General features: G+C 41.5%; 2 protein-coding genes across 2 annotated transcripts in view; both read left to right on the forward strand.

Annotated features, from left to right (window-relative positions):
- LOC140353875 (BMP/retinoic acid-inducible neural-specific protein 3-like) overlaps positions 1-26,806 on the forward strand; it is a 269,485-nt gene that overhangs the window by 169,721 nt on the left and 72,958 nt on the right. The window lies entirely within an intron of this gene.
- Positions 10,298-10,825, forward strand: LOC140354247 (histone H1.1-like). Its single transcript, XM_072439196.1, has one exon. The coding sequence runs from the start codon at positions 10,298-10,300 to the stop codon at positions 10,823-10,825; it is 528 nt and encodes a 175-aa protein (XP_072295297.1).

Raw genomic sequence — 26,806 nt, forward strand, 5'->3', positions numbered from 1 at the left:
TGAAAAAAAGCATGTTATGGCACCTTTAATATTCATTCACTCCATACTTGCTGGTGGTAAGTTATTCCTGTACCCACAGCTGTCCTGGGGCAGATTCGGGTGAACCTGCCAATCTGCACGCACCCCTTGTGTCCTAGCCTAAGGACACGTTGACAGTCTGCACCGCTCTGACTTCCTCTTCGCTCATCATTTGGTGGTAATCTAAAAGTCCTCTCGGTTTTTTTTAGTCCTTCTGTTTTCTCTACACACTCAGCATTTGTAATTCCTTCACATCGCACCTTAGGCAAGAGTTTTTTAGTAAGTTGTTTCGCGAGCCCGCCGACAACAAAAAACGGAGATAAAAAAATGAAAAAAAAATCTGCAGTTATTTTGGCCAAAACCTCAATAACAATAAAAATAAACAATTATTCTGCACCAGCATCTCCGACACCGAGTTAGATCACTTGCGTCAGAACGTCAGAGAGCGTTAAAACTCATGCAACTCACGGCTTCATAGATGGACTGCTAATTTAAAGGATGTGGGGTGGGCGTGGCTTTGGCTCGGGCTCCCATTCATTGAACTCGCCGTGTTCGAACGAGGAAATGAAGATTATATCAGAATCATTTTGTTGTTGTCATTTAAGTAGCACAAGTCCTCCACATGTGGACATGTCCAGCTCGTCTGTGGAGTCATGTGGACATGTCCAGCTCGTCTGTGGAGTCATGTGGACATGTCCAGCTCGTCTGTGGAGTCACGTGGACATGTCCAGCTCGTCTGTGGAGTCACGTGGACATGTCCAGCTCGTCTGTGGAGTCACGTGGACATGTCCAGCTCGTCTGTGGAGTCACGTGGACATGTCCAGCTCGTCTGTGGAGTCACGTGGACATGTCCAGCTCGTCTGTGGAGTCATGTGGACATGTCCAGCTCGTCTGTGGAGTCATGTGGACATGTCCAGCTCGTCTGTGGAGTCACGTGGACATGTCCAGCTCGTCTGTGGAGTCACGTGGACATGTCCAGCTCGTCTGTGGAGTCATGTGGACATGTCCAGCTCGTCTGTGGAGTCACGTGGACATGTCCAGCTCGTCTGTGGAGTCACGTGGACATGTCCAGCTCGTCTGTGGAGTCATGTGGACATGTCCAGCTCGTCTGTGGAGTCACGTGTTCTCATCTGATCGCATTGTAAGGCCGCTACTTCCCTACTACTTCCAACTCGAGCGTGTGAAAGATTCCTACGCTACAGCGTTGGACTAAATCACTGTGGCCAAATTTAAGCTCAATAAGACATTTTCATCCATTGCTCACTTTGTGTTCCTGTCAAGACTCAATAAAGTTTATCAAACAGCTTCTCAGAAAATGAATCATCCCGTGACCAAACAAGTCTGTCAGTCTGGGACTACTTTCTGTCTGATCACTGTGAGTTCCACCTTCCATTAAACAGTTTATGACATTGCAACGGCAGCGCTCCATCTCTGAAACCTATGGAAGGAATGTTTACTTTAAAACAAATGACAATGGATGTAAGTGTGTTAAACATGAGGCCATCATAGTACTCCACATTAAAGGTGAAGTTCATTCACCAGGCGTAGGGTTAAGGGAATCACTTTTCTAGTCTACTTTATTGTGCTGTTGGCCAACATTTAATTAAACATTTTGTGAACAGGCTGCACACCAGTGGTGCATCTATTATAAGATAAGATAAGATAAGATAAGATATTCCTTTATTGTCCCACATGGGGAAATTTCATTGGTGCAACGCAGGTAGATACAGAGGTAGATACAGAAGAACAGAACACTTATAGGAAGTCTGAAAAACACTTTCAGTAGAAGATCTCCTATAAATACAAATTCCCATAGACAAATAAATAAATAAATACATAAATATCTTACATCATTGACATTTTGCTGGAGCCATCTTTTTTGAAGGCATTTTTTTTACAACGCTCAGTTTTACAATTATGTAGATAATTATAGTTATATTCTAAGAATCCAAGAAATGTATTTAGAATAAAATTTAATTTTTGAATTCAACTCAGAAAAAAAAAAAAATTTCGTTCTCCCCTCTTAAAAAATGCCAAGGAAAGTCCGTGAAACAACAAATTAAAAAACTCTTGCCTAATGAACTTACAATTTTTGGCTTTATTCCTAGGGAGTAATGAAAGAACTGATGGGGCCACCTGCCTGTCGTTACATTTACTGCTACACTTAAGATTATCTCAGTATTTCCACCAAGATCTATGTGTACAGGCATGTCTTTGGTAGCACACAGTTTGTTTGTCTCTGTTGTCAGCGTGGAGGGACTGGACACAGCACATTGTCTAACACAGTTCTCACACATGTGCTTGTCTCTTCTACAACACTCACTGCACCTGATTGCATTGATTTCATTGTTGGGCAGCTTCAGTAATTGCTCCCAGCTCCTTCTCACTCCACTGCTCTGGAGTGTCAGGGTTTGGCCGGACTGCCTTGTTTTCTCATGTACTATTTATAGAAAACCTCACTGTATAACCCTGCACCAGTCCGTCCCTGCCGTTCTTATTCCTTTACTTTTTACGGTTTTATACTATATGGAATTGTCATAAAATATGTATGTTCAATTCAATCAAATAATCATAACCACTTTTAATGAAATAATAATCAGTTTTGACTTGAATCTGAAGTGAGAAGTGTTCAGAACGATCAGAGCATTGCACCTAGACAGGAAGCAGTTGATGCTAGGTGTGCTAGCTTTATTCACCGGTTTGATTTGGTAACTCTGGCCTCAAGAAGTGCTCAGTATAAATGTGTTTATGTCCAAATCTGACTATTTCGCACATCATTATCATCAAACCTAGCCGTTTTACATCTTAAGTAAGACTTTATTCAGCTCTGTGTTTTCTGTTGTTCAGCAACGGCTCAAAAGTATAATGTTTGGTAACTTTTTTCATCCGGAAAACACTCTATTCTAAGAGTAAATTTGATCAAACGAATCTCTCGAAATAAGGTTTTACCCAAGTATGGTTACTATAGCAACTTCAGTTTCTCACTTTTTTTTTTTAAGATTTTACTTTGAGTGACGTGAGATCTATGTATGACTTTATACTGTACAAGTTGTTGGTTTGTGTTAGTGTAATGGACATTTTTTTTATTGCGGATTTGTTCCCAATAATCAGGGTTGGGAGAGAACGTCAAGTCATTTTCTCACTTGGTTGTTGTGAGAGTTATTGTTATTTTTAGGTTTGTGATCAGTCTATATGGCTGGCAGGTTAATTTTTTGAAGTGATTAAGTTTTTCTACAAGTTGAGATGGTTGTAATGTGTTGTTAGAGAGGCTTGTTTATCTTTAATTTTAAGTTTGAGCTGTTGATATTTCTGTATTAGTGTATTGAATGACATGAATAGGTGGTTGTCGAACAGGTGGTGAAGATTCCTTTTTGTGCCCATGTGGAGAAGTGAAGAGGTTTGTTCTGTATTGTGAACACTGGGTTGTGCCAGAGTGGGCTGTACCTGTTTAATGTTAGGGATGATTTTGTGATTTGGTTTGTTTTCCACCAGGCTGTCAAAGTTGAATTGATGGTAATAAGTTGACAGAAGTTGGACTTGTTGGTTGATTGTAAGTGGAAGGGGAGGTCTGCTATTGTGATATTTATACATTGGGTTTGTTCTAGTTCCAGCCATGGGTAGTAGTGATTTTGCATGTTGATCTATTAAATAGGTATCGTAACTGATTTGCCAGGAAGTAGTGATGGAAGTTTGGTGCCTCAAGCCCGCCATGTGAGTTTTTATTTTGCAGTGTTAAGAGTGATATTCTGTTTTTTTTTATTTTTCCAATAGAATTGTGTTGTAAGTGAATTGAGAGTTTTGAACCAATTGTCTGTGGGAGTAGCAGTGTTCTCGCTGGGCTGAGGTTGAAGGATGGCGATCTAGATCACCGTGGGGGCGCCGCGGCGAGCGAGCGCGATTATCTTAATACCTGGCGGTATCTTTTGAGCATGGCGGGGGCCCGCCGGAGCATGGCGGCCCACCATGCCAAAACCCCTCAGCGAGAACACTGGAGTAGTGGGGATCTTAGAGAAGAGGTAGTTAATCTGAGGGAGAGTTTGAAATCGTCTTAAATTTTCCTGAGGAGGGAGTTATATTTGAGGCTAAAAAGCTCTGACAGCCTGGGGGCTTCAGTTACTCAATTAATGCATTCTGAGTATCCTAAATATTTACCGTAATGAGTTTAAAAGCACTTTTCTCAAATCGGTAAAACTAACAAACATTAGCATGCTAGCGCCACACTTCCTGCTTTGTGGAGAATAAAACACTCAAAACAGGCTTTACATTGTTACATGCAAAACATCTAGTGCAGGCCCTTTAAGGGTAATTATGAAGTGTTAATTGATTCATTATACCTTATAGTTGTTTGTGTTTTGTTTCTCATGTCCAGTACCCTATCACAGGGCTCCTCACTTTGGGTTGCCAGATCGTGCGACTAAAACCAGTTTGGAACCCATGATAAGACATGTGTGACAGATAATAAATGACATTATAGGTTCAGTTGTGATTGTAATGATGTTTTTTTAAAAGGTGCAGTGTGTATATTTGTATTGATATTTTTGGGGAAAACAAAGCTCATAGTGCACAATAAAACATTTTAAACAATCACATAAACAAACGATGGACGTAAGTTACAAAACACTTAACGTACCTTTTGACTCTTAACATACTGCTCGGATAGGATTTAGGTTTATTTGACTATTTATTTTTTCTTATTCAAGTTTGTCCTTTCAATTACATTAACAGTAAATGATAAATCCAATGTTATGTTTAGTTACTCTTACTCATTAGTAGTACTTTCCATAAATATTGCATTACTCTCTACTTAACCACTAAACTGTGTTTTGAAGTAACAGTCCAATACCTCTGTAATACAATAAAGTGGATACCTATTTACAGTTGGTTTAGAAAAAAAAAAGAAAAAAAAAATCTCATTCCAACCGAACAAGGGATTTGTCATCTCCACGACAACGAAACATTCTGATCCCTGGAAACCCTGTACCTGAGCCTTCTTATTATCTTGTCATCGGGCTCATCTTGAAGAAGAGCTAAAAGGCCTTCATTTCAAATCGAAAACGCACAACAGAGAGCTCAGATGTGTAGTGAGAATGCAAGAACCGAGCCAGGATTACACTAGGACTAGAGCTTACATGGTTCTACACCATTTTTTCATGTAACAAAGTAAAACTCAGTCCATTGTGTTCTGTCTGCATCTGATCATTATTAGGATTTATTATCTTCTTTGTCTTCAGTTAACATATTTGCCAGTTGTGGTAAGGCAAGGCAATTCAAAGTGCTTCACACAACAGGAAAAAATGCATTCAAATCAAAAAGAAATTACAGAAATCACAATAGTTTAACAAATAACAGAGAAGAGTGCAAAGAAAAAATCCTTTCAGTCATAAGCACAGCTAAACAAAACTGTTATTTGCTTAGATTTGAATGTTGTCAGAGTAGAACCTGTCTCACATCTTCAGGAAGACTTTAGATTTTAGCTGCATAAAACTGAAACACAGATTCCCCATGTTTAGTCCTGACTCTGGCACCAGCAGGAGGCCGGTCCATGTTTAGTCCTGACTCTGGCACCAGCAGGAGGCCGGTCCATGTTTAGTCCTGACTCTCTGGCACCAGCAAGAGGCCGATCCATGTTTAGTCCTGACTCTGGCACCAGCAGGAGGCCGGTCCATGTTTAGTCCTGACTCTGGCACCAGCAGGAGGCCGGTCCATGTTTAGTCCTGACTCTGGCACCAGCAGGAGGCCGGTCCATGTTTAGTCCTGACTCTGGCACCAGCAGGAGGCCGGTCCATGTTTAGTCCTGACTCTGGCACCAGCAGGAGGCCGGTCCATGTTTAGTCCTGACTCTGGCACCAGCAAGAGGCCGATCCATGTTTAGTCCTGACTCTGGCACCAGCAGGAGGCCGGTCCATGTTTAGTCCTGACTCTGGCACCAGCAGGAGGCCGGTCCCTGAGGTCCTCAGAGTTCGAGATGGTTCATATGGCACTAACATGTTCGAGATGTACTTTGGTGCTAGGTCATGGAGAGACTTGTACACAAGCAGAGCTGCTTTAAAGTCTATTCTCTGAGCCACAGGAGCCAGTGCAGAGACCTGAGAACAGGACTAATGTGATCATACTTCCTGGTTCTAGTCAGGACCCGAGCAGCAGCGTTCTGGATGTACTGCAGCTGTTTTACAGCTCGTTTGGAGAGGCCAGTGAGCAGGCCGTTACAGTCTAATCTACTGGAGACAAACGCTGGTTTAGACACTATATTTTTGATTTTGGCAATGTTTTTTAGATGGTAAAAAGCTGCTGATGTTATTGATTTGATGTGGCTGTTGAAGTTCAAGTCTGAGTCCATTATTACCCCCAGATTTCTAACTTGGTTTGTAGGTTTTAGAGCGAGACTCTGGAGGTGACGCTAACACTTTTTCTTTGTTTCTGTGGGCCAAAAACGATGATTTCAGTTTTTTTCTGATTTCAGCTGGAGAAAGTTGTTTTGCTCCACACACTGATCTGTTGGATGCAGTGAAAGAGTGAATCTACTGGTCCATATTCACCTGCGACAGTGAAACAGAGATCTAAGCGTCGTCTGCATAATTGTGATAGGACACATTTTCACTGCGTATCAGCTAACGTCGTAAAAGAAACATACGCTCAGCACAGACGTTTACAGAAAGCGCGTAGATATGGGAACAAATCAATCGAGAAGTGATGTGTCCATCCCGGAGACGCCTGTCATGCTGCAATGTCAAATAAATATGGGAAGGAGTGTCTGGAATGCCTGCCAATATGGTCTGATAAATTTGGATTTGGCTAGGTGTTTTTATTATTTTTATTTTTTATTTGGTGGAGCAGATTCTATTAGAAATGAAGCCTGCGTAAATTCAGCCTGGAAGACCTAACTCCACCCATCTAGTGACCACCTGCTGGGGAGCAGCACCACCAGTCTCCAGGCTCCGGGGGGAGACATCTAATACAAATAGATCATGAAGTGCCCATGATCGCTATGTCTTCCGCCGGGGTCTGAGCGCCAAATAACCCACGTAATAAAGCTTGCTAAACAGTCCTTCCTTTGTCGTCTCTCCAGGGTGAACTACATTTCCTGTGTTTTTGTCGAGCCATGTTTTAGTTAAAAACATAAAATCAAGATTATAAGAGAAATAAAATTAAAGTAAATAATAAAAGCGTAAGAGTAAATAATAAAAAAAGCAATAAATTCAGTGGGACTGGGCTTGGGCCTTATCTTTTCACAGGGAATATGAATCAAATTTCTCAGATTGGGTAGCCTGACTCGCATTTTGTTTTTCCATCTGTGTGATAATGTGACTACAGAAATAACACTAGGGGGGGCTCTTTTTACATAGGGCCCCGGGTTGGTTTGATTTTTAATATGACAATAAGTCCCGGCAACGCTGAGACCCAGTGCATCCTATCAATGGGAGATACCAGGTGAAAGGCGAGGGAGGGCGGGTGGTGGGGCTTTTGTAGCTGGGGGGAGTTTGGGACCAGGTGAGAGGCGAGGGGGGATAGGTGGTGGGGATTTTGTTGTTGTAATTGGCTTGCGCGCGGAAGTGTTGATATAACTCTTGATTTTGCAATATTGGGCGTGAGTGGAGCCATCTTAAAGCCTGATTTGATCAGACATTCAAGATGGCTGGGAAAGCCCCTCGTGAGGGTGGAGATAGGAAGGGGAGTGAAGAATCTTTAATGGGAGTAGATGTTGTAGGGGGGACCCAGGGCTGCTCTGAAAGAAGGGGCGATGACAGGGATGCTGTCGAGCCTGTCACAGATGGTTCCAAGGCCTTTGATGAGGACCCTATGGGGAATGACTCCTGCGCTGGTCGCGGTGAAGATTGTTGCGGTGCTGTTGCTGATGAGTCCTTCGCGGGAGGCAGTGGAGGTAATTGTGGAGCAGCTGGAGCTGAAATCTTTGCTGGTGGTGGTGGAGCAGCTGCTGATGAATCCTTTGGTGGAGGCTGAGGTTGTGGTGCTTTTGATGTTGAAACATTGGCTCGGTCTCTGGCTGATGGAGCAAGAATTCTTCTCTCATTCCTCTCTTCTCTAACTATCTGCTCAGGACCCTGTCCAGGCCCAGTCCAATGCCTCAGAGCGTGGAGCAGGTTCTCTATCAGCACCCTCACTCCACCTCCGCATAGGTGGGGGCTAAGTTCTCAATGTCGTGTAGTTCCCGAGGTGCACACTCTTTGGACAGCCATGTGTTCAGCTGAAGCAGCTAAACTTGTTTCTCTTCCTGTCGATGTTTGGAAGAGGTCCACTTTTTTGACTGATGCACGTAGAATAACTTCGACGTGCATCAGTCTGTTCTCGCCGTATTTCCACTGCACCCACGTGCACAATCAGCTGTTTAACTCCTCGATGTTTAGCCAAAACATTTGGAAGGAGTGACGTTATCTCAGAAACGGTGGCGCTGGGAAAAGAATGTGTTGATATTTCCATGCGTCACATGCTGTATTGCAGCATCTCCGTATCAGTGACCTTGAGGTCTACCTGCTGCCTTTTGCCCACGTCATGTATTACATTTTATAGTTGTTTTTCTTCTGGAATTGTATCTTGGAGTCCTTTTTCAGATTCCAAAGCAAAAATCCATGTTTTTAGCTCATTAATTTCTTGTTGATATTTCCGACAGTGTTTACAAGAGTATGTTCTTCTCCCGGACATGTCACTGGCTCGTCAGATATGTTGTTAAAACTGTAAAAATGTTGGTTTCTTAAAATGTGGTTTACTTAATAAAAAGTCATACGCAAAAATGTTTGGAAGACAAAAACTGATTAAAAAGCAAAATAAATAAGAAAAGCAGCGATAGCAAGCTGGAGCGAGCAAAAAAGTGTCTAAACTCCTCGGAAGCAGGAAGTACTGTATAGTACTGTGGTAGTACATTTTAATTTACTTTAAATGTTTAAATCGTATTTGTAGCTGATTTTTATTGTTTGTTGCATTGTTTTATGTTGCGCTGTATCACCAAAGCAAGTTCCTGTTTGTGAGTTCTGTTCATTGACAATAAATGGCACTTGAAAAGTGTTTTAATGATTTTGTTAGGTCCGTTTCACTTCAACAAGTCAGAAAATGAGTCATTACTCTATGCTGATACGGTATATCAAAAGTACACATGACTCATACAGTATCTTCAACTATCTTTGTAGATTTATTCTGAAATGTTCTTCTTCTTTGGTGTTTTATGGCAGTTAGTATCCAAGTGTTACTTTCCGCCACCTACTGTAGTTTTGCGTCTACTTCCTGTATCCTTCCTGTAAAATTCGTTATCAACTTTGCGATCTTTCCCTATCTCTTCTGGCCGTTCCACTCCGCCGCGGCCGAAGCGTCCAGTTTACATTCAAAGTCTATGGTAAACGCACGTCGAGCACGTAGTGCGTTATCCGCGGCGCGATTTCTTCGTTTTTGCGGCGCGATTGGTGTGTGTTTTTACGCTCTCGACGCTTTGAGCGCGCGTATGAGCCGGCCGAGGCGACGAAAGCGGCTTACGCGACGCGTTCAGATATGTTGAGGTCTCTGGCAGCTGAAGCGTAGCAGCCGCCGCAACAGCCAATCAGAGCTGACGCTCCAGTGACGTCCGTACGTACATACATATTCACGGTGGAACAGAGACAGAAACAAGCCCAGCGCCTCCGTGTGAGAGTTTTGAAAACCCAAAACGCTCTCGATATCCGCCATTTTACACAATGAACAAACAATGACAGCTCAAGCGCCGCACTGTGTACAGTGGCCGGGGCGACGATAGCACGCGTCCGGTGCGTAAACCTTTCAAATGTACACACGCTCAAATTCTGCGTCGGGCGCGATTAGGCCGCGGCTGTCTGTACGTAGCTTTAGAGTGAGGGAATTTTGGTGATTGGTGACATCATCGTCAGTGAGCTCACCGTCATGGCGTGACGTCATCGTCACGGATAGGGTGTTTAATCACATGCATTCCATTCCGTTTTGATGACATCATGTGCTTTGAATTCATGTACTTTAACGATACGCTAATATAAGTGGTGAAGAACCGTCTGGCGTGGAATAAAGTCTAAGGAATAAAGTCTGGCGATAATGTGACACTTGGATACCAACCGCCATAAAACAACAACAACAACAACAAGTGGTGAAGAATCTGCCGTCGGATTTGATCCATTCAGTCAGTCAGATCAGGGACGAATCAGAGAAGACTCAGAAGGAGAAAGAAAGGAAACAATCTGTGTGTGTACCTGTGAAGTTCAATAAAGCTCTTGACCCTTCGCTGTGTCTGTTGACCAGTATCCAAACCTTTTCAACTACTTTTCGGACCATGGCAAAGAATAGAGCCAAAACCAGGGTCAGCAGGAGGAAGGTCGTGACCGGCCCCATCCTCCAGAAGCTGATCATCGAAACCATCGCAGAGTCCAATGAGCGCAAAGGCGTTTCCGTGGGCGCCGTGAAGAAGGCGTTGGAAGCAAAGGGCGTCAAAGTGGTGAAGTCAAACAAGCGCATCACCACCGCTCTGATGAAGACAGTGGCTTCAGGGGACGTGAGCCAGACCAAGAGCATGGGCCGCCGCTCTTTCAAACTGAAGAAGAGGCCCACTAAATCCAAGAAGAAAGCAGCTTCCCGCAAGAGGAAGGTAGTCCGGTGGGCCGCCTCCAGGAAGCGCAAGTCCTCGGCAAAGAGCAGGGCGGCGCCCAAGAAAGCAGCAGCCAAGAAGCGCACTACCAAGCGCCCCAAGCGCACCAAGCGCCCCAAGCGCACCAAGCGCACCAAGCGGCCCAAGAAAGCGGCCCCAAGGAAGGCCAAGGTCGTTAGGAGGAGCCGCAGGAAGACCACCGCCAGAAGGATTTAAGAACAACCAACATAACTCCTCTGTGTGGACTGTTTAGTTCACACAGTAGAGTTGAGTCGAGTGGAGAGGGACGAGAGGGAGTGCCTCCTTCTTGTGCCTCCTTCTCGTTTGAGGCTCTTCAGACCTGAGTTTTACAGGTGTTGACTGTTTCGGACCCATGCTTGTTAAAGTTGTCCGACGCACCGAGAAGAGGTGTGGCTATCTGTACAAATGCCTCACTACACGAACCATCCACCTAGACTAATGCCGAACATGGACGCAGACTAATTTCTGATGTCACACAGGAGCTTCATCGCTCGCAGAGGGAAACCCTATGAGCTCCTCTCAGGGCACCAACTTCAAAGGAGGACGTTTATATACTCTTGCAGTCCCTTTGTCTAAGATGAGATAAGATATTAAGATAAGATATTCCTTTATTGTCCACACATGGGGATATTTCATTGTTGCAACGCACGTAGATATAGAGGTAAAGGACAGATAACTTATGGGAAGTTTCTTAATAGAAGAATTCTTATAAACAAAACTCTTATAAACAAAAACTCCTATCCTTCTTAATAAGGAATGGAGGGAGGAAATAAAACCAGCTAGCGTAAGACAAAATAATACTAATAATAATGGTAAAATAAACACTATATATACTATTATATGTCTATAGACAATACCTATAAACAAATCTGCCAAAATGCACCCACGATCAGAGTTAGTTCTATATCTTAGGGCCAGTGGTGGAAAGTAACAAAGTACAAAAGTTAAAGTTCTGTAAATGCTGTGCCTTATTAGGTATGTTTACTTGATTGATTCTTTTCCTCGATTAATAGAGTAATCGGTTATTTTCTTTTCATATTTGTAAACTATTTAAAATATTTGATTAACGAAGCGTTATAGTTTCTAAAGAATGAGTTTCTGCTTAAAATACCACATTATTCCTAATTCACATACGTTTGTCCCCAAAAGATCAACATTTCACTTCACCAGTCCAAACTGTTCTGTTTGTATATAAAGAATATATATAAAGGACTAGTTCACGTGTCAGACTGTTGGTAAACAGGTACCGATGCCTTAAAAGAAACTTGTTTGTAAAACTTTGTTGAGTGAGATGTCTCAGTGTTCCCTGGTGGTTTGAATTGTAACTGCATTTTGTAATTTTGCTGCATTAGTTTTATGTCCCATTCACTGCCGCGCTGTGAAATGTTGTATTTTTTTCCGAGAAAAACACAGACCAATCAAAACTTGTGTGTAAATAAAGATACAGTTTAGTAACATTATCAACAATAGCAATGGCAGGGAGAAGAAAAAGAAATAAGACAAAGACAAAAAAAGAAAAGTGCAGAGTGGGCAGTACCAGAGAAAATACGTGTGTATTGTTTGAGACTACTGTTTTTAGAACAATGCATCCAGATGAAAATAAACACAAGGTTAAAGCACACCAGGTCCAAAATGTGAGTCTCATTTAGTCCAGTTTATGTCAAATTTGTCCATTTCCAATTTCAGTCCGTATGTGATTTTATTTTTTCCATTTTCCGTGTGTCCATTATGTCGGTCCAGTCCTTTATTGTTGGTGCAGTTTGTGTCATCTCTTTTTTTGTGATGGCCTTTTTCCCGGCCGCCAACAGTATCCTCCAGAGATATCCATTCCCATTGTCTGTGGCAGGGGTTCTGACACCCACATACATGGTTCTAAAGTCTGATGGGATCGTACTGTCAAAGATTGTCTGCAGTGCCTTTTTAATTTCTGACCAATAAGTCTTTACAACAGGGCAGTCCCAAAATAAATTATAATGATGTGCCTCCTGGCAACCACACTTCCTCCAACATTCAGCCCCTCCCTGTGAGTAATTAGAACTTTGACAAGGTGTTATAAAGAAACGGGTCACATTCTTCCAACAACTCCCTCCAGACAGGAGGTGATCTGACACTTTCCCACTCGTCAATCAGATCAAAAATGACCCTCTTTTTCCCATTTAATTTTGATGTATCTGGTAGATTGGTTGTCCAGGTTGTTAATGCATTTATATATTTTAGATATTATTCCCCTTGAGCAGGGGTGGGAAATTATTTTCCTCCGAGGGCCATATTTGAATCCAGGCAAGGAGCGGAGGGCCGATCATTGGTGTGGAAAAAATAATAATTCTATATCAAATAAAATATCACTTTTCTGTCAAATATAGGCTATTGAATATATTATTTAATTCATTTCACATCATCTTTATTAAGGATACAAGTGCAGACAGATGCCTGTCTGCCTTTTTAAAAAATGTTACTTGGCATGTTTGGCGGGCCGGATTATAAAGACAAACGATGTGACGTGACGTGATGTGTTCTGATGTGTATGCCTTGATAAAGAGTTCAGTCAGGGGGTTATAATTATCATTGCTTTGTTTTATTTCTTGGTTATAACTTTTTATTTGTAGATATCTATAAAAGTCTTGTTTCTCCAAGCCAAAGGTGTTTTTCAGTATATCAAAGCTTTTCATCTGATTATTTTTCAAAATCTGGTAAAAAACTCGAATGCCTTTTGTTATCCAGGTCTTAAATCTCAAGTCGGTGCCTAAAACCTTGGTCATAAGCCAACCAGCCCAAGACTTTAATATCTTTGTTGAATTTATATGTTTTGAGTTGCTTTTTCCAGGCCATAAGAACAGATTTTTGCCAATCTTTCTTTTGGCAATTGTAGAGTCCTAAATCTGATACGTTTTTTTTTACCCTGCCATATAAATCTTGAGAGTGTTTTGTTATATTTATCAATCAGCCGGTTGAGGACGGAAATTGGAAGAGTCTGGAACAAACGGGTAAATCTGGGCAGGACATTCATTTTTTATAGTTTCAATTCTTTGACATAGACTTAAGTGTGGGATAAGGTTCATTTTTTTGTGGTCAATCTTTATGGAGGAAAAGAGGGGGATATAGTTTTCCTCCCAAATTAATGTCATTTTTTTTATGGAGAACCACTCCTAGATATTTGAGGGATTCCGTTGAATGGGTGGGTCTTTCTAAATGTCGAAGGGGGTTGCCAGTAAGATAGAACATACAAAAAACTATAATTCTGTTTGTGTCTGGACATTGGGACATTTTGTCAAAAAAGTGCATGACTTCAGGTATTGATTTCTCTGGCTTGGTCAGAAACAGCAAGACATCATCAGTGTAACAGGCGATTTTATGTTCCAGGTACAGGGCAAACAAGCAAACAAAAGGGGGGACCACGCGCAACCCTGCCTCACCCCAAAGTCAAAGGGTCGGTCAAGTAGCTACTTTGAGGTTGGACTATCATAGAGAGCCCCAATATTTTTTATTAGTAAATCATCTATTTGGAATTTGCTAATACATAGAGCCAGCTAATAAGTTTGGATGTCTCCGCGGCATCCAAACTTATTATTACTGCCTTGTTTTGTTGTGTTTGTATGTGGTTCATTATATGTAAAGTTTGTCTTATGTTGTCTTGTGTTTGTCGTTTGTTTATGAATCCTGTCTGGTCATTATGGATTAATTTTAGGAGTACTTGTTCCATTCTTTTGGACATGATTGAGGTGTATAAACGATAGTCCACATTCTAGATTGAGATTGGCCTATATGAGACAGGGTCCAGACGGTCCTTCCCCTCTTTAGGTTTTAGGGATATGATTTCTTCCTTCCAGCTCAGCGGGATCTGGGCTTTTTTAAGCGCCCAGTTAAAAGTTTATAAAAGCAGAGGGGTAGGTGTATCTTTTAGCGCTTTGTACCACTCTGAGTTAAACCCATCACTCCCTGGAGATTTGTTGTTATTCTTTTAATTGCCCTTTCAATTTCAGGAACAGTTATTTCAACACCTATTTTTTTGTTTTGCTCTTTCGTCATAGCTGGTAAGTTGAGTGTGTCTAGAAGAGATTGTATTTCGTCTTCATTGTTTTGTGGTCTTTTAGAGAAAAGTTTTTTGTAGAAGGGTTCAAACGTTGATTGTATTTGGTCTTGTTTGGTTAAGATCTCATTGTTCTGGCTGTCTTGTATTTTGAAGATTGTTCTCTCTCTCTCTCTCTCTCTCTCTCTCTATCTTTGTCTAGTGAAACAGCATTTAAAAAATATATTTCTTGTGAGGCAAGTTCATCAATTTCATCTTATCTTTTTAATTTCCTGTAGTGTTTGAGGGTTCTTATGTACTGCGTGTTTAGTTTCCAAACATTTAAATTTGTTCTGTAATTCATTTTGCTTTTCTTGCTTTTCTTTCTTTTTAGCTGAGGCAAAGGCAATTACTTTGCCCCTCAGAACAGCCTTAGCTGCGTCCCAAATGATGGGTGGGGAAACTTCACCATTATCATTTCCCTCCATTTTCCTGAATAGACTAGTATTGTGTTTCCAGAGTGTGTTTTTCCGTTTCTGGTCCAGCTCTATTGTGATGTAGATAGGGGCATGATCACTGAAATCTATTGTACCAATGTCCACCTTTGTGATTTTTGACCTGTCTTTGTTAAAAATAGTCTATTCTAGTATATTTGTTATGTGGGTTAGAGAAGTGTGTATATTGGCGTATGTTAGGATTCATCTCTCTCCAGATGTCAATTAGCTCAATGTTATTTATTAGTTTACAGAATTTATTATTTATTGATCTACCAGCACTTTGTGAATTTGTCGGCTGAACGTGTATGTTCCAGTCGCCGCCACAGATAAGGGTTCCCTCAGAATAGTTTGCAATAAGGTCCATTACTTTAGTGTAGAAAGTGAGATCGCTTCCTCACATAAACATTTATCCATGTAAACATAGCTCCATTTATTGTTCCCTTAACCAACACAAATCAACCTTCTTTATCTTTATGTTCAAAAGTCTGTTCAAAGGCAATTTTGCTTGAGATAATTATAGCCACGCCCCGTGTATGTTAGCCCCTGTATGAGGAGTAATAAAGCTTATTGTAACCAGCTCTAGATCATTTTTGATGTTCTGGGTCATTTAGATGAGTTTCTTGTAGGTATACAATATCTATTTTTTCTTTTCTCATCTTTGTCAGTATTTTTGTCCGTTTTGTCCGGTATTGTTTTTAGAACCTTTTCGTCGGAACATTACAATGGCCAATTTGTATTCCAGCATTAATATTGTAAAGCTGTGCTCATATTCTGGATTCACCCCCCCTAAATTCAATTCAATTTCAATTCACAGTGAGAAATGAATCAACAATGTCTGTGGTGGCGAGGGACGATGTCCCAGAGTCCTCTGTCCTTAGACCCTCCTTCTCGGCCAGGAAAAACTACAGAGAGGGGCATCAGGGTCCACAGGTCCTCAGGAGTGAGAAAAAGAAGGCAGTGAACAGTTTGCAAGTGGAATTAAAAAAGAAATATTGTTTGATAGCATAAGTAGTCAGAAGAAGAAGAGGATAGTGCTCAAGCTGTCATACTTCCCCCAGCATAGTTACTCCTAGGGCAGCGTAGCTAAAGCTGTGGGTTTATGTTTCTGTTCCTAACTAGTCTGACCATAAGCGATTTCGAAGAGGAACGTTTTAAGCCTGGACTTAAATGAAGAGACTGTGTCAGCATATTTAAAGGTGCCATAACGTGGTTTTTTTTCACGTTTTGTAGTCTATCCTAAATGTATAATTGATAATAATAATTGTTGTGCAACACCCTTAACATAATAGTTAAGAAATATCACCCAGACCTTGGACCCCCTCACCAACCCGGAAATGCAGACGGCTTGGTTTGATATTCGCCCCCACCCTTGTGAAGAGCCATCTGGCTCCCCCGCCCAACCCGTGACGTAGTCTCAGAGAGCGTGTGTGCCCCGCCCAACCCGTGACGTAGTCTCAGAGAGCGTGTGTGCCCCGCCCACCCGTGACGTAGCCCCACAGCTGTCTGCTCCGCGCTGCGCTGCTCCTGCCGCGCGACTGAGTGAGAAACGATAGAACTTCAGATCAACACTACTTTGAGCCTAAATAAATCTGGTGTTTATTCTACAGCGTGCGCAGAACAGATATGTATGTATATATATATATATATATATATATATATATATATATATATATATATATATATATATATATATATATATATATAAAGTCTTATGTCCATCGCGCTCTTATTTCCTGGTTTTTTGGTATCGGATAGAACTTCTCTCCGTTTATTGTCCCGGTTGCTGCATCAACTGCCACATAAACCTTCCCATTGTGATAATAGTAAAGAGTGTGATATCATTAATGAAGTTTTGGGCCTCTTTGAGCCGTGTTTCCTCGTAAATCGAAGCAGAAAAACTCCGGGGCTTGTATTGGGAGACGAGCCTGCAGCAGCGCTGAGCCGGGGGGAAGGGGGCGGGAGGCGGCAGGCGAGAGGGGGAGGGTGAGGGTGATTATGACGCAGTCTTGTAGACACCCCCCGTCAGTTTGGAGATTCGAAGAAAGGAGATAGTCTGTACTATAGCTAAACACTGCGGGAATCAATCAAAAAAACACTCTGGACATATATGAAGCACAAATAGCAATGTAAGAAGGTTAAAAGCTCTGACAAGTTGATTTTGCATGTTATGGGACCTTTAACATGGGTCGGGAGCTGATTCCATAACACAGGAGCTTGGTAGCTAAACGCTCTACCTCCTACAGTACTTTTAGAGACTCTTGGCACCACCAGAAGGCCGGCATTCTGAGAGCGAAGAGCTCTGTTTGGATGATATGGTTCTATAGCATCTTTGAGGTAGGATGGGGCCATGTCATTTATGGCTTTGTAGGTCAGGAGTAGAATTTTAAATTTGATTCTAAACTCGACGGGGAGCCAGTGACGAGACTTCAGCACTGGCGTAATGTGCTCTCTTCTTTTTGTTCCTGTTAGTAATCTTGCTGCTGCATTTTGAACCAGTTGAAAGCTTTTTATGGAGCTTTTAGGACCTGCTGTGAGCAGGAGTTACAGTCTAATCTAGTCGTTACAAATGCATGGATACGTTTTTCGGCATCACTTTTAGGCAGGATTCTTCTGATTTTGGCTCTTGTTGAAAAGGTATGGTTTTACAGGCTTGATTTATATGAGCTTTAAATGAGACTCCGAGGTTTCTTACAGTAGAAGTGGAGGCTTCACTGACATTGTCCAGTGTGATCTGCTCAGATAGAGCGTCTCGTAGACGCTTAGGGCCAAGCACAATGACCTCGGTTTTTTCAGGGTTAAGAAGCAGGTAGTTTAGTGTCATCCAGGTTTTTATCTCCTTCACACAAGTACTAAGTCTGTCTACTTGATCGCTCTGATCAGGTTTCATTGATAAATACAGCTGAGTGTCGTCTGCAGAGCAGTGGAAGTTAATGTCATGCTTTCTGATAATGTTGCCTAATGGCAGCATATAAAGAGTAAACAGAATTGGACCGAATACTGAACCCTGTGGCACACCGTAAATTACTTTAGAGCAAGGTGAGGAGCTCTGGTTTACATTAACAAATTGGAACCTATCAGATAAATAGGATTTAAACCAGCTGAGGGCTGTTCCTCCGACACCTACATCACATTCTAACCTCTGCAGTAGAATGTTGTGGTCAATGGTGTCAAACGCTGCGCTCAGGTCCAACAGAACCAGGATTGAGACCAGTCCATCGTCAGCGGCTAATAACAAATCATTTGTGACTTTAACTAGTGCAGTTTCAGTGCTGTGGTGGGCTCTGAACCCTGACTGGAAAACTTTAAATAAGTTATTGTCCTGCAGGTGGCGACAAAGCTGTTTTACTACAACTATAATATATAATATAACAATAATATTTATCTTTATTTAATACATTTTATATAGCCCTGTTTTAACTCTAGAGATATTATAAACAAACTACTTATGTTGGTTTTCCTAGGGTAAGGCGAGTTTTTTAATAAGTTGTTTCACGGACACGGAGGGGAGTACGTAATAAAAATGAAAATAACATTTTATTTTCACGTTTATAAAATCACATCTCTACCATCCAGAAGTCGGAGTTGAATTTAGAAATAACATTTCTTTCTAAATACATTTATTTCATTCTTAGAATATAGGCCTACTACCACCTTTCTACATTATCTACATCAGTGGTGTCCAAACTGTAGCAATTGGTCCGAAGGCTGTATTTGGCCCTCCGACCAATTGTTGTTGGCCTTAGGGCTTCCTGCAAGCCCAAAAAAGTAGTACTTTTTACCGTAAATTTGGAAAAATTCAAACATGTTTATGTTATATGAACCTAATATTAATGTCTTATTAAAGGTGTAGAGGCTCATTGAAATGATGTTAAAGGCAAAATGCTTAAAATGTAGCCCAGTTCATTAGCACCAGTGAAACAGTCAATACAATGCTTAGAAAATACCTCAACAGTGCATTAATACTTAACATAGTTGAATAACACTGGACAGATTGTATATTAGTTCACAGTACAAAAGCAGTGGAAAAAACGGGTTATAACCCAACGCTATGTCCCATTACTAATGAATGGATGTTTGGCTAACGTTAGCATTGACAACAAACTCACTGAATCCCCGTTTAGTTTTGACTCAGATCTCACTCCTGACACGACAAGGACTGGATGATCAACACCTAATGATGGAACAGTGGGTTATGTAAAGTAGGTGTGATGTAACTGCAAAATCAGACCAGCTTATGACTTAAAAAGCTTCCGGCGTCGCATGCTCTCTGCACTAGCCCCGCACCTACGGACAGTCTTGTGCTACCAGCTAATATTAGCCCCTGATTGGCCACAAAGCGCAAGGTGCGTGGACTCAACGGTTTACGCATGTTACGCAATGGCGCACTAGCCCACAGCGGCCCCAGCGGAGAAGAGAGGAGAGAAGACGCTGCGTGTTTTTCACCCGGGTTACATATAGTATGCGAGTGTAAGTCCAGTACCGAATCACCGGGGATCGTTTTTTTTTTTGGACCTGAACCGAAACGTTTTTACAAGTCCAGATCTGGTCCGGTGTACTGGTACGCATCCCTAATTGTCAGTGACATCACCGCCATGGCATGACATCATCGTCACAGCAACTGAACAGAATTGGGCCGTGCATTACACATTCTCTCGCAACGGCTTCTTGCCATTGCAGTATGTAGTTTATATAAAACTATTATTCAGTTTAAATCAATCCATCCATTGCGACAGTAGAGCATTCACCTTATGTTATTGTGTCCTTGGGCAAGACACTTCACACATATCTTGACTCTGCTTGTAACTTGAGCACAGTACAGTTACATGGCTAATTATGTATACAAGCACAAGTACTTTTTCCAACTGTATACTCAAGTAAAAGTACAGTTACATGACTAATAATAACAACTCAATAACAGAACAAGTACTTCTGCCAACTGTGTACTTAAGTAGAAGTACTGTACAAACGACTCTGTAGAACCTGTTTGGTCTTGTTTGCTGTCATTTCAGTTGAATTGATTTTAACATTCATGTTAACAAGGAGAGAGACAGAAAGAGCTTTTGTGGAGCAGTTTGTTGTTGTTGTTGTTGTTGTTGTTGTTGCTTTTAATGGCAGTTGGCAGCCAACTGAAAAGGTGCATTTATCACCACCCACTGTAGTTGTACGTCCTCTGTAGTTGTTTTACCCTATACCAGGGGTCGGCAACCCACGGCTCTCTAGCGCCTTCCTTGTGGCTCCATGGAGCTTTTTCAAAAATGTCTGAAAATGGAACTAGATGGGGGGGATATATTTGTTGTTTTAATATGTATATTAGGAGGACAAACATGTTGTAAACATTATTAACATTTTCCAATGCTGTAAATTTTTATAATATTACATTTCAACATTTCTGTCAACAAAAACTGAGACACACGTGGCGCAACGCGGCGCACGTGGGCGGAGCAGCTTTTGCAAACAAACCGTAAAGAACGATAGCTGACGATAACAGAGGATTCAAGGACGAATGGACCGGATAATTTGCTTTCATTGCCAATGCAGAAGGATTACCTGCATGTTTGCTTTGTAATAACTTGTCAAATAACAAAAAGAGTAATTTGGAAAGACATTTTCAGGATGACATGAAGGATTCTTCGCAAAGATGATGCAGGAAAGGGACATTATAACGGCAGGCAACATCACCAATCGGCAAATCAAGGACATTAATTCATCTCTAGCATACTCAAGTGCCTGTGATGAGTCGTGTGACGCGATCGATATCGAACATGCAGCAGTTATGCAGGTATGTAAACTCTGAGGGGCCGCAAGAAGAAATGATGAAATATATAATTGTAGCGGTGTTCCGTTCCACTGTTGTCCAGGGGGAAAGAGAAGAGGAATTTATTGTTTGAAGAGGACTGCGTTTTTTGTATTTTTTCGAATCCTCAAAATAAAAATGACACCAAATATCAGATTTCTTAATTTTATTTCTAAATTTTCACCATTGCAACAAAATATGATACATTAACATTGTAATGGAAGTTAAACTTAAAGCACCAAATATCGTAGAGTAGAGTAGTCACGTGGTGCGTCTCTCTCCAGGGGGCGCTGCAGGGAAAATAAACATTTAATCAGGAATGCTCATTATATATTTGTAGCCTTGTCATTTTGATAGTAAGCTAATATAGCTAATGACATCCTTTGTTCCCTTCATATAAGGCTTATATAAGACAGAAAGAAAAATAAAGCAACCGTTTGTTGTTGATGTTTTTGTGTTACTTTTAATGGTCGGTTGGCAGCCAACTGAAAAGGTGCATTTACCACCACCTACTGTAGTACATCTTCAAATGATGTGTTTTTGCAGAAAGAGAAAGATAGAGAGAGAGAAAGAGAGACAAATGGACATTCCATTTGTGGAATGTCTAGTGTTTTATGATGGCTCATGCATTCCAACGCATGCATGCTTGGATGACCTCATCCAAGCAGATGAGATCATCTGTTTTGATGACCTCATCTGCTTGGAATTTATTCACTTTGACGATAAGGGAATATAAACAGTGGTGTCTGGCAGTAATGCAACCGCTTATATTCCAACTAACCGCCATAAAACACCAAAGAAGAAGTAGAGTATTCGATCAATAAGATCAGGGACGAATAAGAGAAGACTCAGAGAAGACTCAGAGAAGAAGAAAGAAAGGAAACAATCTGTGTGTGTACCTGTGAAGTTCAATAAAGCTCTTGACCCTTCGCCGTTTCTGTTAACCAGTATCCAAACCTTTTCAAATACTTTTCGGACCATGGCAAAGAATAGAGCCAAAACCAGGATCAGCAGGAAGAAGGCCGTGACCGGCCCCATCCTCAAGAAACTGATCATCAAAACCATCGCAGAGTCCAATGAGCGCAAAGGCATTTCCCCGACCGCCGTGAAGAAGGCGTTGGAGGCAAAGGGCGTCAAAGTGGGGAGGACCACCAGGCGCATCACCACCGCTCTGAATAAGATGGTGCGTTCAGGCACCGTGAGCCAGACCAAGGGCATGGGCGCTTACCGCTCCTTCAAACTGAAGAAGAGGCCCACTAAAGCCAAGAAGAGAGCAGCTCCCCGCAAGAGGAAGGTGGTCAGGAGGCGCAAGTCTGTGGCAAGGAGGAGGGCGGCGCCCAAGAAGCGCACCAAGCGCACCAAGCGCGCCAAGCGCACCAAGCGCGCCAAGCGCACCAAGCGCACCAAGCGCACCAAGCGCACCAAGCGCACCAAGCGCACCAAGAGAGCTGCGCCAAGGAAGGCCAAGGTCGTTAGGATGAGCCGCAGGAAGACCTCCAGAAAGAGCGGCAGGAAGACCTCCGCCAGAAGCGTTTAAGAACAACCAACATAACTCCACTGTTTGGACTGTCTAGTTCACACAGTGGAGTGGAGAGGCACGAGAGGGAGTGCCTCCTTCTCGTGCCTCCTTCTCGTTTGAGGCTCTTCAGACCTGAGTTTTCTTCTACAGATGTTGACTGTTTCGGACCCATGCTTGTTAAAGTTGGCCACCGCAAAAAGAAGAGGTGTGGCATTCTGTACAAATGCCTCACTACACAAGCCAAAATGCACCCACAATCAGAGTTAGTTCTATATCTTAAGGCCAGTGGTGGAAAGTACAAAGTAAACATACTGTAAATGCTGTACATTTTTAGGTATCTTTACTTCAGTCAAATACATTTTACCGTGTACACTTTTAACTTTTACTTCACTATAGGGCTGCAGCTATCGATTATTTTAGAAATCGAGTAATCTATTGATTCTTTTCCTCGATTAATAGAGTATTTTTTTTAAATATATTTGTAAACTATTTAAAAACATAATCAATATTTGATTAACTAAGCGTTATAGTTTCTAATGGAGGAGTGTCTGCTTAAAATACCACATTATACCTAATTTCACAATGCATTTGTCCCCAAAACAGCAACATTTCACTTCACCAGTCCAAACTGTTCTGTTTGTATATAAAGAATATATATAAAGGACTAATTCACTTGTCAGACTTGCTAACCCTTTGTAAAACTTTGTTGAGTGAGATGTCTCAGTGTTCCCTGGTGTTTTGAATTGTAACTGCATGTTGTTATTTTGCAGCATTAATTTTGTGTCGTTCACTGGCGTCAGGTAAAAAACTAACTGCGGACGGTTCCGCGTGGAAATGAAGGGTATTTCATATCAGCTAGCTCAGATTTCTACTCTTGACACATGAAACTGCGCAGATTATAAATACTGCCAATGTCTTCGCCGCTGCCCTACTCTCGTCTCATTTCCTTGCAGAATGTATATATAAATTTATTGAAGTATAAAGCTTGGACTATTCTTCCGCAATAATTACTTTTTTTTCCCCTGATACAGACGCGGAAAATAGGTTCCCCGCTGACGCCGCACAAGGAGGTTATGTCGGCAAAAAATATAAAATTTGCTTCGTGGACTTGAGCATAAATCTACCTTAATCCAAGCTTCATCGTAAGATTAAAACACGTCGCTCTTTGTTGTGGAGCTTTCGTTTCACACGACCAAGCAGCAAGTACAAGCCGTTCCGTGTGCTCCGCGCCCCACAGATTTACGTGCTTTTAATTCAATATGTAAAATAAACAAATCAAGGCAATAGAATGATAAAGCTTTTTTGTCATTGAATTTCTCAATTTACTAGTAATCGTTGCAGCCCTACTTCACTACATTACAGAGACCTACACCTATACATTTATGAACTTTTCATGTTTTGCAGTTATATTTTTAGAAAGTTCATAATGACATTGTCTGAATGTTTTGAGTCCAATTCCCAGCTTTTGAGCCAACAGAAATGTATATAACATTCACACATACAACATAGTACAGTGGTTGGAATGATGATGCCCAAAGACGAACACAATTTAAAAAAGTATTACTTTTAATTAGGGATGTCCCAATCCTATCACGTGATCGGAAATCGGGGCCCTATCACTTTGTTTCAGACTTGATCGAAATCGGATGTTGCATCCCAATCAGTGATCGGATATAAATTTTACTCTTATTAGTGTTACCAGCCTGCTGGCCCTTTAAGAGAGAGAGGGGCATTGTGGGTAGCCGGAAGTGTGTTGGTGTTTTTCGTTGTGTTTTCGGGGCGTGTGTGTCTGCTGCTGCCGGTCCGTATGCTCTCTGCATCCTGGTTCATGTAACTAAATAAAATCGTGTTGCAAAGGAGTCAAATGCCTGCTCAGCCTCTATACTACTGTTAGGAGATGACTGGGCAGGGGAAGAATGTAACATTAGTTGGATCAGCGCTATACATTTCAAGCTTATTATTAGACATGAAAACAGCAGAAGTCTCTCACCTCCGCATAATGCATGAATAGATCACAACATTTTACACTTTGCTTATTTATCTACATGCCTGCTGGGTATTAGTGGTTGAGCTGCTATTTTTATTTAATTCAAATGTTGCACTATTATTTCTTATTCACGCTACCTCAAAGAAAGGTGCACTGTTAAAGTGTTAAAAAATAAAATAAAAACTGTGGACAACCTGTTTATGTTGCATTTGTGCATTTTTTAATGTTTAACGTAAGTATTGGCTCTGGACTCGATATCGGCAGATACTCAAAATCAGATGACTCGGAATTGGGGCCAAAAAAACCTGATTGGGACATCCCAATACTTTTAATACATTCACTTAATCTCAAAATATGTACTTCTCCATCAGCGCTACAGTGACTTACCTCCAGTGAATACTCTCCTGTGTCCTTTAAAAGCTCACACATTTCTTCTTTTGATTTTATTTTGGCTCTAAATAAGAGAGTAAAGGCAGCTCAAGCTCGCCCTGTATCCTCTTGTCTTGTTCCATCACTCTCCTCCACTTGTAACTAATCTTTCCCCAAAATCCCAAAAGCGTGTGATGTGCCTGTGCTTCGTGTGAGACAAGTAATCGTTGCAAAATGTCCCCATGTCTGCAGCCTGCAGTTGGCAATATCAAACAGAGGACAAACCTAAAACTAAACGCAACTAAACCAGGATTAAACAAAGGGTTTCAGGGCTCAGATTAAGGATTTTCACTTGTGCAGCAGCAGCTGCTAAACGATCCGTACATTTTTCAAATTTGTATAGCAATTTGATAATTGCATAGCAAAACACAAAAGTGACTAGCAATCAATATTTTCCATTGATGTAACAAGATTATTTATTTCAAATGTATTTGTAAATATTCTATTTAAAAAAAAAAATCTTAACAAATTAACTTTTAAACACTTACATTTTTTTCAAAATAAAACAGAAAACTTGCAAATAAAATTATTTGTTGAAATAATTAATTAACACCAAGTCAGATGGTCTTATTTACAACTTTCTTCCACATCATCATCATCAGATGACTATTTGCATGTGTCTCATTTACATATTGCCTTTACACTCACAAGTTACATATCACCACCAGAGTCGTCATGGCGATGAGCTGTTTGTATCAGAATGACTCTTACACACACAACACCTTTTGGTTTTGTCCTGGACATGATTGAGTTTGACCCTTTGAATTCCACATCCTCGGGGTGAAACGGGGTGAAAACAGGAGCGCGCGGAGGCGACGAGGGGTTTTACGAGCGCCGCGTCTCCCGGTGGCTCCTCCCACTCTCCTGGTGGCTCCTCCCGCTCAGCAGTTTTCACACGTGTGATCTGTGACAGCAGCGGGACCCGTCAAGTGTGTCATGCTGTTGTTGACAATCGATTGACGAGTGATCAATGCTTTTTAGGCTTTTTAGGCTTTTTGGTTATACAATTGAACACGATTTTTTGTATCGCAAAATGTGATACAAAAACACTTTTTTCTGACGAATGCATCGCATTTGAGAGAAATTGCGTCGCATTTTGCGAATTGGACGCTGCGGTGTGAACGTGGCTCAAGAGTGAGGGAATGTTGGTGATTGGTGACATCATCGTCAGTAGGGATGCAGAACTAAACCCACGTTCAGGTTCAGGTCCGGATTCAAATCCAGAGGTTTAGGTTCAGGTCCGGACCTGATGAGTCCGGACCTGAACACATGCCATATTTGCATAATGTTTCAACATTGTAACACAAGCAACTTGGCTAAGACACTTGAACAAGGACGACTATCAGATTTAAATAAACTCAACTTGTCTGGTTTATTCACTGTTTTTAACAGAAGTTAGTTGACAGTCAGTCTGGGTCAACCGGTCAAGGCAGCTGTTTAATCCAAATCTCGTGAGAAGTTGCGACGAATTGCAAGACTCCGGGAATTCTCCGCCATTGACAGCGATGCATGGCAGTGTTTACGTCTTTTCCAGCGCAAATTTTGCGATCTAGTGAAGGTTTAAGATGGTCTAGAACAAAAAGGATTTATTATTTACATCAACTTATTATAATAAGTTGATGTAAATAAATTGCTATATAATATATAAGTTGTATATTATAGCAGATCGTTGGGCTAGAATCAGAAGAACAGATACGACTCAGAGAGAGAGAGAAGACAGAGACTTTAGTAGAAAAAGCTTCAGTTGTAGTCATCTGGACTCAGTTAGAAAAAATAGACGTTTCGACTCTCGTCCAAGAGTCATTGTCAATAAAAGAATTTAGATCGAGAACTCTGATATTAATACTGTTCTGTGGTAAGACCCGCCCATTGGGCGGAGCCTTCCTGGAGTAGAAAGAGTTGTTTGTTTCAACAGAAACTCCCCCCTTGTATCTACCGAGCCTA

Source organism: Eucyclogobius newberryi, unplaced genomic scaffold (assembly GCF_026437365.1).
Source record: "Eucyclogobius newberryi isolate DKJ021-1_F unplaced genomic scaffold, fEucNew1.0.hap1 SCAF_9, whole genome shotgun sequence".
In the NCBI taxonomy this organism is placed as follows: domain Eukaryota; kingdom Metazoa; phylum Chordata; class Actinopteri; order Gobiiformes; family Gobiidae; genus Eucyclogobius; species Eucyclogobius newberryi.